General features: G+C 49.7%; 1 protein-coding gene across 1 annotated transcript in view; it reads left to right on the plus strand.

Annotated features, from left to right (window-relative positions):
• Nucleotides 1-4869: 4869 nt before the first annotated feature.
• Nucleotides 4870-12071, plus strand: part of lsp1a (lymphocyte specific protein 1 a) — an 18502-nt gene continuing 11300 nt past the window's right edge. The window contains exons 1-3 of the mRNA XM_079345837.1: nt 4870-5244; nt 10032-10196; nt 11475-11874. Coding sequence (XP_079201963.1) covers nt 5186-5244; nt 10032-10196; nt 11475-11874 — 624 coding nt within the window. The 5' untranslated portion in view covers nt 4870-5185. The remainder of the gene's footprint in view (nt 5245-10031; nt 10197-11474; nt 11875-12071) is intronic.

Raw genomic sequence — 12071 nt, forward strand, 5'->3', positions numbered from 1 at the left:
GATCACTGTTCTCTGTCGGTCTGTTACCCTGCAGCACGACGGTCACGTCCAAGAAAGCAATAAATCATGTAGGAGTAAAAATATCTGACTGCAGGTTTCACATTGATGCTGAATGTATTCTAGTCTGTCTCCAAACCCCCCATGATGAGAAAAGTCCATCCTCTCCGTCTTCTGCCTGCTCAAACAGGCCGTTTGGAGATGTTCCCTTCATGACATCACAAAGGGCAGTAGCCCCTCCCCCAGGTGGGTGACACTCCCACAGCTAGGTGTTTGTTCTGCCCTCTGAGTCTGCCTTCTCACCGTAAACAATAGGACATGGAGCCAGAAAGCAGCGAGTGCACCCGAGCCCTTCCAGAGAGGGGGCGTGGCCAGACACAGCTCATTTACATATTTAAAGCTACAGACACAGAAACAGCCTGTTCTGAGCAGGGCTGAAATAGAGGGGTTTATAGACATGATCAAATACAGGATCAGAGTGGATTTACAACAACACACTTCACACACATGATGAAGAGGAGCTGCAGGTATCTGAAAGCGTTTCTGTACTGTTGTGATTTCACGATTATCTTTCTCATGTACCCGGTTTGGTTTCTGGTGTGCACAGGAAATTATTATTCCACTTCATGTCTGTTTTTTTTCTCCCTCCGCTCATTTGCAGAATCATTCGATGACATGTTAGGTTTTTTTTTCCATGGCAAAGGTTTTATTATGAGCCTGGTGTCAGCAGATCTCTCTTTCCATGGAAACTATCTTTATCTACAGCTTGCAGCAGAGAGAAACAAAGCGATCCTGTTCTTTTAACCACCCTGAAGGGCCGACAGCTGCATAAAATATGCAGATATTTCTGCTCTTTGTGTTTAGGCTGTTGCACCCGCACATACACAATGCACACACACACACACAGAGCTGATATTTCTGTGTCATCTTTAACCTCAGATCTTTTTTATTCCTGTATCATCTTTCTCCTCGTCAGCTTGTTTGCACATTTTAATCATCTGAAGAATCTGAAACTGGAGCTTCCTGAAGATGTTAACAGCAGCACAATGAGGCTCTGTGGCTGCGTGGTCTGTTTCTCCTTCTGACAGGGTTCAGGGTTCGGGTCACGATGAGGGTTTAATGCACTCAGATGAACTTAAAGATGGCTACATCATATATATATAGCTGATTGTACCCGAGCTAAAAAGCCTCTGCATGTTTCTAATAAGCTCCAGCAGCAGAAAGCTGCTCAAACTAGGATCAATGTTGGAGATGCTTTTGAAACATGGAGAGAGGCTGGCTAAACACTGAAGCTACAGTGTCCACCACATGCTGAGCTGGCTAAACACTGAAGCTACAGTGTCCACCACATGCAGAGCTGGCTAAACACTGAAGCTACAGTGTCCACCACATGCAGAGCTGGCTAAACACTGAAGCTACAGTGTCCACCACATGCAGAGCTGGCTAAACACTGAAGCTACAGTGTCCACCAACATGCAGAGCTGGCTAAACACTGAAGCTACAGTGTCCACCACATGCAGAGCTGGCTAAACACTGAAGCTACAGTGTCCACCACATGGAGAGCTGGCTAAACACTGAAGCTACAGTGTCCACCACATGCAGAGCTGGCTAAACACTGAAGCTACAGTGTCCACCACATGCTGAGCTGGCTAAACACTGAAGCTACAGTGTCCACCACATGCAGAGCTGACTAAACACTGAAGCTACAGTGTCCACCACATGCAGAGCTGGCTAAACACTGAAGCTACAGTGTCCACCACATGGAGAGCTGGCTAAACACTGAAGCTACAGTGTCCACCACATGCAGAGCTGGCTAAACACTGAAGCTACAGTGTCCACCACATGCTGAGCTGGCTAAACACTGAAGCTACAGTGTCCACCACATGCAGAGCTGGCTAAACACTGAAGCTACAGTGTCCACCACATGCAGAGCTGGCTAAACACTGAAGCTACAGTGTCCACCACATGCTGACCTGTGTGAGACAGCTTTTAGAAGTGTGGCTGCAGTACCCAGTTTGACCACTAGGGGGTCAGAACTACATATTGCTCAATATGTGGCAGCAACTTTTTTATGTTGGTGACTGAAGGTGAAATCGATTCTGTCTGTTGCATTCAAAGAAGTCAGGAAATCTAAACACTTTCGCTTTCGTGACACAGCATGAAGTTGATTTTTGTATCAGGTGTGAATGAAGGTGTGAATTTAGAACTGATGGTGGATGTGTTTCTCCTGAACTCACCACAGCCTGCTGATATGTGATTGGTCAATGCACTACAAACCAGACCAACGCACATACTGACAATCCAGATCCCTGCACACAGAGTCTGCATTTCTAAGTGGACTCTGGGTGTCAGGGTCTCAGGAGCGGCTGAGTGGGAGGTGATGAGAGCATCGAATGGAGGAGAAGCAGAAACACATTCTGGGTTGAAGGTCAACACTCCCAGCAGCTCTGACCTGCCCTCCTCCTCCTCCTCCTCCTCCTCCTCCTCCTCCTCCTCCTCTGTAGGTCCAGAGGAGCTGCAGCTGAATAAGCACAGCAAATAAAGTGTTTAAAGTCAGGAGCATGCTGGATTTATCGTAGCAGGTCATACTTGAGAAAATCTGTCACTGCAGACTCATTTCTAGACGACTGGCGGCTTCGGAGCGTTTTCACACCTATAGGTTTGTTTGTTCTGTTGGTGATAATCACCAATAATCACATCAGACTGGCTCTGTGTTTACAAGCAGACATGATGTGTGATATGTGAGAACAATGCGTTTTAATGTCCTGGACGTAAACAAAGATGCAGCATTTCCACAAGTGTAGAATATCATTGGTTGACAGGCCTGTGGCCAGGTATCTTGCGCTCTCATTGGCTATTAGAGGCGGGACTGGTGAGTTGTGATTGGCCAAAGTCGGCCCTGTGTGCAGCGCGCTGACTGCACGGTCTGTTTGACAACACGGCTCCGTCTCTTTTTACTGCACGTTTCAGGGTTCGAGCTCGCTTCCTCGTCTGACTTCCTGTCCGGGGTCGATCTATTCCGTCACTTCCTGTTTCATGAAATGTCGTCTCATCGCGTCAGGTGTTTCTCTTTCCAACAGAGAAAATCATCCAGCGTCTGAGTGTGAAATGATTTCAACAGTTTGATGTTTTGGAGGACGTCAAGAAAAATGCAGATGTCGCTTTAAATGGCCTGTTCAGATTTCATTGTGTGATAATAAAAGGTATGAAAGGCTGTAAACACAGCTGAGGAAACAGGGATCCTGCTCAGTCTTTACTGCAGAGGCCTGACGGAGGCGTTCAGCCGGGATCTGGCGTCTGCTGATAACGCTGAGCAGCAGAAAAGCAAACACGAGGAGCTGAAATGGATGTTTGTTTGTTTACAGCAGAGACGTGTGTGAGATTCGGAGGGATTCAAACCACTCCAGGAACTTCATGCATGATTATTATTATTTTCATTTCTCTTTTTACTGTTTGTGTTGGAGCGTCTGCGTGTCCGAGTGGCGTGCAGGTCAGCGCCCGTCGGTCAGAGACCACAGCTCTTCTTCACCAGCTTTAAGGAGGGAGCCGAGCGCTGAAAGCCATTTCCCAGAATGCCTCCCTTTTGTCTGACGTGCCACCAAGCAAGACCCACCGACACTCGGGGGGAGAGGGAATCCTGATGAGTGTGTTACTGTAGCAACGGCAGCGTGTTGAAAATGGGAGGGGAGGGGGGGGGGGGGGGTCGAAGACTCAGAGTTTGTTTATCGAAGTGTGAAGAGCAGAGAGAAGATTTCACAACCTGCGAGAGTGAAGCCGAGCTGGAGATCTCGTGTGTAGAGGAATAAATTCTGACGATTTCCAGAACAAAAAACTGACTTCAGATCAAATAAACAGAAAAACTCCGCCGTGTCTCGACCTCCTCCACGCTTTCTGTCAAGTCTTCGCGTGACTTGGAGTTCAAAAACCTCCTCATCTATCTGATTCTGGCGTCTTTCAAAAACCCTCATTTCCCTCCCTCCCCCTCCTTCTTACTTTCTTCTGATTGGCCAGATCCCTGGAAGCCCCCCGAGGAGCAGAACGCTGCAGGGCTGCCGGGGGGGAAGAGGCTTAAAGGGGTGTCTGGTTAAAATTCTTTGTCAGCGCCCTCTGCAGGCTCATCCTGGAATTACTCCAACATACATTTAGCCATGTTCAGTTTGAGCATCATTGTAACACCATGTCAGATTAAGAATGAACACAAGACACAGAAAGAAGCCTGGAGGTGTTTGTTGTTTTTTCACCCTGGACAAAGCTAAGCTAGCTGGTTACCTCTGTTTCCAGAGTTTATGCTAAGCTAGGCTAATAACCTCTGAACTAACCATGCAGACATGGAGCTGGTTGTCTAACGGCAGTATACTTCTGCTTTGACCATGTTTACAGCTGCTTCTGGATTTGTACTTTTTGCTTCTATCTGCGAGTTCAAACATTTTGACGTCCATATTTTCACTTTGTTTTCCTCGTGCCGTCTCCGGCTTATCTTCTGGGAGGAGATTGAAATGTCGGGGAGGGGAATCGGGGATGATTCAGTTGTGGATTTTTTTCTTTTTTTTCTTGGGGTGGGGGGACGGACGGATTGCGGGTGTGTGTGTGTGTGTGTGTGTGTGTGTGTGTGTGTGGGGGGGGGGTCGTCTTTCATTCCCCCCTCAGGGAAGCCCACATGAGCCGACATAACAGAGAAAAGCTGAAAAAAAAAAGATGTCGGGCCCCACTGCTCTGAGCTCTTCAATGAAAACCACATGTAGGACAGAGGGAGGGGGGTGAGGTGTGTGTGTGTGTGTGTGTGTGTGTGTGTGTGCGGGGGGGGGGGGGGGACGGGTGTAATGACTGAAAACCCAGCCTCCAACAGGGAGAAAGAGGAGGGAGTCACTGCGAGCCTCGATGACATTCCCCAACGAGCATTTCAGGAGAGAAGTGTGTTTGATTTAGAGAGAGAGAGAGAGAGAGAGAGAGAGAGAGAGGGTGTGTGTGTGTGTGTGTGTGTGTGTGTGAAACAGCTTTAAAGGCTTTAAGTCACACAACATATCATTTAAAAGCTCCAGGACGAGGAGGACAGACGCTGCTTTCATCGTTGAGGTGGAAGAAGACAAAAGGAGAAAGTTTCACAGGACGGCTGATCGGATTTGTTTCTACGAGAAAAAAAGAAGAAGAAGAAGAAGAAGAAGAAGAAGAAGAATAAAAAGAGGCCAACATGTCCAACGCTCTGCTGAGGAGAAACTCCAGTAAACAGGGTTTACAAAACCTGATGAGGTATGTGGTCGATGGGTTTCTGTTTGTTCCTGTTGTACACACAGAAACAAGCAGCTGGGGTTAATATTTAAACACACACACACACACACACACACACACACACACACATCACGCTGTCATTTCTGGAGGTGAATTCTCCCCCTCAGAAGTTCAGGATGGAACAAAAGCCTTTTTCATATCTGCACTGGGCGACAAACAGGAGCCCTGAACATGTCTGTGCTAATGGGAACAGTGGGATTACTGGGAGTGTTTTGGGTCACGCAGGATTTTGGACGGGGATTTGGGGTTTTCGATTTTACCCCTCTCCTCCTGGATTAATCATAACAAAGGAGCAGTATTAAAAGAAATGTGTACTTTCACTTGTGTGTAGTTTTAGTTCTCACAGGGAGAAAAAAAAGGGGAAGTGGTGTCGATGACCGGGGTCAAAGGTGAAAGGTCATCCGAGTCAGTCTTTTGTTTTTGAGGTTTCAGGCGGAGACACGTCCTGTCTTCAGGAGACAGAGTTTTTTATTTTTTTACATCCTGTGTCAGCTTTCACAAGAGCTCGTCCTGCTGTGATGTGTTAGCGATTCAAAATCAATAACATCACTGATCGTCTTCTGATTGGACGATTCAGAAGAGACAAATTCTCAGGTTCTGCTTCACGTTGAGTCACTCACAGAGGCGATCGATGCGTTCGTGCACTCGGGTCTGAATCATCACGGTGTTGCATCATAAACCTCCAGTCTGGTCTGCGTTCACACGGAGACGTTCACCAAGATGCTCTCTGATTGGTCTAAAAATCCTTGAAGTAAAACGCAGACGAGTTGACTCCTGCCCGGCTTTCATCATCAGAGCTGAGCATGAGTTCACGTCACTTCATGTGATTGACAGGTTGACATTTCCAACATGGTGAATATCTGTTGTCTTCTCTTCATTGATGGATTTGAAGACGTCACTCGTGTAGCGGCGTGCGATCACACTCAGGACGCGTCAGCGAGCTGCGTGTGCGCCTCTGAGTCACGGTGAGATCAGCGGTCGGGGGGCGGTGTGTTTGTGAAGCAGATAACAGCTGGAGGAGGAGGAGGAGTCGGCCGGCTGACGCGGCGGCGGCGGCGGCGTCTCGCTCTACAGATGGCGTCAGTCTGGAGGAGCTGACAGAAACGATGACATCACTCCCAAAGCCCGCTGCAAAAACACAACGAGTCAGCACGTCTGACATCCATCATCCAGCCTGTCAGACTGAGTCACTCACTCACGTTGTGCAAGCTTGTTTATTGCGTTTCCAAACACGCTGCAGCTGCTTCCCAGATTTAAAGTTTGCGTTTTGATTGGTCATCAGCCCGTCAGACCAGAACCAGAACCAAGACCATAAAAATATCCTCATAAAATCCGTGGTGGTCTTGACTGGTCTGGATTTAAAATCAGGAGGCGCTCCAGTCTGACACCGAGTTTAAAGACTTTTCAATTCAAGACAGAAAACTTGAAATCTTTCTGTAATAAACTGACATCAGTCGGTCCCGGTCTCGAGACCCGACGGACCTGATTGGTTTAGAGGAAGAGGAGGAACAGCTGTTACACTTCGACCCCCATCTGACAGCATCCGAGCCAAATCTCGATGGGAAAGTCTCGCTCTTATCAGATGCTGTGTTGTTGATCATGGTGGGTCAAGGCAGGAGGCCCCGCCCCCCCCGGTGATGTCACCCATCGGGATACCTGCTTCAAAACAAACAGACCGCTGTGACCTCGGACCCCCCGGACCTCACACGGGTGGGTGTTTACGATCCAGGGGTGATAAGAGGCTGAGGAATGTTTTTGGGGGTGAGCTGGGCAGCAGGGTGGAGTCAGCTGATGAGTGATGGGGGGCGCTGACCCCCCCCCCCCCCCCTCCTGCCCCCTCCTCCCCCCCCCCCCCACAGACAGAGTAAACAGAGAAGGCTTTCCTGTTTCCAGGAGTCATATCTGACATGTTTTTATCTCGACTCAAAGAAGAACTGTGACTGCAGAAACGTCACTTCAGCAGCTCGTGAAGCTGGAACACTTTAAAGAAAGTTTTCTTTCCAGCTCAGGCGGAGAAAAGTCCAAACACCCAACACGCTGTTTTTCTCCTCTGGAAGTGCTCTGAGCCAGCAGCTGGGCCACATGTGGGTTTTTATCTTTGGAAGAGTTCACGACGGCATGAAGACCGAAGTTCACGCTCTCCACTTTGTTAAGAAAGCCTCCGTCTACGACGGTGTTTAAAGTGACGGATCTACTCTTTAAAGAACGCAGACTGCGAGCGCTGTGATCGATCTGTCGGGGCGACCCTTCGGTTCCCAACCCGAGTCCCTACAGACCGCTTATATTTATGTTTATTTATTTAGCATGCTGTTCATCAGCTTTCCGCTCCGACAGTCTGAAGCATCGCAGAGCTACACAGACACAAAAACCCTGTTTCCACCGAGCGGTTCGGATCGCTTCGTCTCGGTACGGCGCTCATTTTGCAGCGTTTCCACATTAATCCTGGGAAACTTTTTGGGAATGTTGAGCCGACCCGAAAAGGTGGAGCTAAACACTGCAGTCCGCTGATCGATCGAAAGAATCGCCACTTCCCACGTTACGTCGGCTAACTCCGCCGTGTTTAAACTGTTGACTATTGTTTTCACAGTCTTCTCTGAAACAAAGCTGGATGAGTTCTTGTAATAAAGAGTCACATGACAGTGACAGAGGAGATGACCTGCTGGATGTCTTTCATTGTTGGTTTGTGTAGCGTTTTTCTCCTTTGTTGAATTTATTAGTTAGCGGTTAGCTGTTAGCGGTTAGCTGTTAGCGGTTAGCTGTTAGCGGTTAGCTGCTATCATATGACGCAATTTACATAGCAGCTAACGGGTGGTTGTGGAAACACAAACGGGATCGGGCTTAATCAAACCAAACCCATACATATTAAACTTATATAAAACTGTTGTATTTCTGTTGATTGATTGATTGATTGATTGATTGATAAGTTATGGTGAAACTGTGATGACGCCGTTTGGCCCTCCAGGTGTTTACAGGAAAAAGATCCCCAGCGTCACGAGGAGAGAGCGTCTCTGTGTTCTCAGTGATTCAGTCCCCTCTCCGCCTGCCCCGACTTGTTTCAACCCAACAGTGACTTCATCTCTAAAGCGTCTTCCCACCGTCCTCCTGTGTCCCGCGCAGCCTGGCGGGCGTCCAGGCCGCGGAGGAAGCGTGTTATTACTGTGTCATTCAGCCGAGTCGTCCCACCGATGACAGCATGCTCCGCTCACACAAAGAGCAGCTGAGGACTTTTAATACCTCCAACCCTTTTCTCCCCGCCCGGCGCTGAATCCCTCTTTCACTCTCGTTCCGGTGAATCGTCGCCGGACAATGAAGCTGCAGCCGGGACGAGTGCGGACAGATCAGAGCGCCACAAGGATTTAGTCCAGGTGGTTTGATGTTCATCTGCTGGGTTTCTGTCTCCATCACGGAGATGAAAGAGTCAAAAGCTCCAACAAGCAGCCAAAACACAACAACACTTCAAAAATGATTTTCAGCTCTTTGAGTGTTATTTCCCCGCTCGCTCTCCCCGCTCGCTCTCCTTGCTCGCTCTCCCCGCTCGCTCTCCCCGCTCGCTCTCCTTGTTGACTCTCCGGCTCAGGTGTTTTATTCTGAAGGCTTTTAAACCTCCTGTCATTCACACAGACCTCCAGGGCTCGGAGGCACTTTGTCTGCTTTTATTAGGAGGGGAGCTTTTTGTCGGAGGCGGCGTGCTCGGTCATGTCTGCTGGTGTCACTTTACATGAGAAACAACAACACAGGATTTAACAGACCCAGAAGAAGAAGAAGCTGGCAGACTCTTTCAGAGGAGGTGAAAGTTGTTTCATGATGTAACAGAGAGAGGACGGGTGTGATAAGAGGCAGGAGGACGAGGAGGAAGTGAAGCTCCGAGGAGGATTAATCAAACGAGCCTGTGCCAAGTATGACAGAATCCTGCAGCGCTGATTACAGAGAGGAAACGTAATGACAGGATTCAGCTCGACTCCCAAAAACATCCAGAAAACCTCCCAGTAAACTGACGAACCAGAAACTGAAACACAGAGAAACTAAATCCTCCGTCTGCTGTCCTGATCAGGGATGAAGAGGAAGGTTTCATCGTTTGCTATACTCTATCAATCAATTAATCAAAGTGCTTTTACTTCATGATCAATCAAACAGCAACAACACAACTCTAAGGGTCAAGGGTCAAATAACGAGATTAAAACAGGAAGTGACGAACCGAGGAAACGCGGGAGCTTAAAGAAGTTATAAATACTGAATTATAAAAGTCACAGTTAAAGTTCAGTCTTGAGTTCACTTTTAAAAGTGTCAGGTTTACACTGCCTACAAATCCCATAATGCATTGCAGTGTGGGCTTCTTCTGACCCACGTCCAGCTGTTCTCCGGCCTCCTCACCTCCGTTTCCTCTCGCCTCGTCCTCCCACCTCCGCAGAGGAAGGACAGACGTGTGACTCGCAGGTCGACGTCAGGGAAACGTATTTTTAGTCAAACACGCCGTCAGCTGTTCGGCCAGGAGGTGAGGGAGCGTCAGGGTCAGAGGTCAAAGTGTGTCCCGCCTACATCCACTCCTCCTGTGAAAGGAGGATCAGATGGAGCCTGGGAGCCGTTAGAGATCTGTTAGTGACCCCGAGGTCACATGACCCGCCGGAGCTCAAAGCGCCTGAAACACACGAAAAACGCCAACAGGAGGAAAACGCCGTGGCGTTCCTCTTCGCACCGTCGTTAGCTTCACTGAGTGAAAACTTTCTGCATGTTTCCTTTTTTTTTCCCAGACTGACGACTCAGAGGAGCATCGAGGACGCCGAGGAGCTGGAGCGGGAGCGTCGACGAAGAGCTCGCGAGGCTTCAAGCTGGACAAACGGCGGCGGTGTTGGCGGCGGCGGCCCGCTGCACGGAGAGTCTTCACCGGAGAACGAGACGCTGGCGGACGAGAATGTGTAAGTACAGGCAGACGAGCACGTGGCGTGCGGCGTGACCTTCAATCTTTACTGAATTGAAACACTTCTAATCGCACGCTTTCAGACGGCGCTCCCTTAAAGGACGCAAACGTGACCTCTTTAAATTCCTGGTCCGTGTCGTCATGACAACCCAGGAAGTTATTAAGTACTCGCCATATTTCATCCGTTTCCCCCGAGAGTCCAACGACTTCCTGTCCGAGGGCGCTAACCCTCAGACTGTTGTTGTTTTTCCCGTGTGTGACTTTCGCCCTCCTCCTGACGCCACGCTCGCTGGCGTTTTACTGCTAGCATAAACAAAAACACACGTTTCCCCCGGGACACGCTCGTCCCTCCCCGCCGCGGCGACGTGAAGACGAAGCACGCAGCTGCCTTCTCATTACACAACCTGTGAAGAATGTTTACCACCGACCTCCGGCGTGCGCCGCAGCCGCTCGCACACCTGATTACAGCTCCAGCACCTTCTCCTCCGTCACATCTCGGCCGGCGTGCGGCGCCTTGGCGGCGGCGGCGGCCTGTCGTTTCAACGCTTTCTGTGCAGGACGCAGTGCGTTTGATTCCCCGCCTGTGAGGAGGTCAGAGGTCAGGTGAACTCACAGACGTTAGCAGGGTGATTGTTTCTGTTAGTGTGTGTGCAGGTGTCGACTTCACACACACACACACACACACACACACACACACACACACACACACACACACACACACACACACACACACACACAGCCGCTGTGAGATCACGCAGAGACTCCCATCATGCAGCGGGCCGAGCCGAGTGTCTTAATCATGTGGGGAATGTGGAGTGAATTCCTTTCTGCCAACTCCCCGGGAACACAACACACACACACACACACACACACACACACACACACACACACACACACACACACACACACACACACACGACTCGCCGGACGCTGAGTTTATACAAACGTTTCTGTTTGTTTCTAAATCTTTGAAGTTGAAGTATTTTAAAGTCGTTTGTGAAGTTTAAGGCCCGTTGCCATAGAAACAGGACGGACCTCTCTGGCCAATCGGCCTCGTCGTCGACGGGATGGAAAAACAAACTCGTGAAAAAGAAACCTGGACAAACAGGATCTCGTCCGGCGAGCGTTTCCTGTTTCTGCTCGCCAATGATTGGACACATCTTCGTCACATGAGGACACGTCGTCTTCTCAGCCGGCGTCCTCGTCCTCGTCCCCGTCCTCGCTTACTGATGACTGGAGCGTCTTTAGCGTCTTCACTCTCCTGTTTGGTCCTCAGGTACGACGGCGGTCTGAAGCCGAGCAGCTCGCCGTCTCTGGAAGAAGACGAAGGCTTCAGCGACTGGACTCAGCGTCGAGAGAAACGGAGGCAGCAGCGTCTGCAGGAGCTCGGCAAGGTAGGAGGAGGAGGAGGAGGAGGAGGAGGAGGAGGAGTCCAGGAGGCGGGGCCTGAAGAGGAGGTCACCTTGAGCAAAAGCGTCCCTGCAGCGAAGGCGTCGAACGCAGCGCACAGACGAGCGCAGAGACAGGAGCAGGAGGAGAGAGAGAGGAGCAGGAGAGAGACGGAGAGGAGGAAGGAGGAGGAGGAGGAGGAGGAGGCGAGGAGGGAGAGAGCGAGGGAGGAAGAGGAGGAGATGCTGAGGAGGAGGAGGGAGGAAAGTCCAAGAGCCAACACAGAGGTAAGAGTTCCCTCCTCTTCTCGCCTTCTTTACATTTTTTTGTTTTTGTTTCACTTCCTGAATCGTGCGTTGTGATTGGCCGCGTTGTCCGTCACGTCTGTTCACGGCTCTTTGATCTCTTCATCTGAAGACTGAGTTTTTTCTTTTAGCTGTGACTCCTCGTTCAGTTAAAAAATTCCCCCCAAAAAATCCCAAAA

This window comes from Symphodus melops (genome assembly GCF_947650265.1).
Source record: "Symphodus melops genome assembly, chromosome: 6".
In the NCBI taxonomy this organism is placed as follows: Eukaryota; Metazoa; Chordata; class Actinopteri; order Labriformes; family Labridae; genus Symphodus; species Symphodus melops.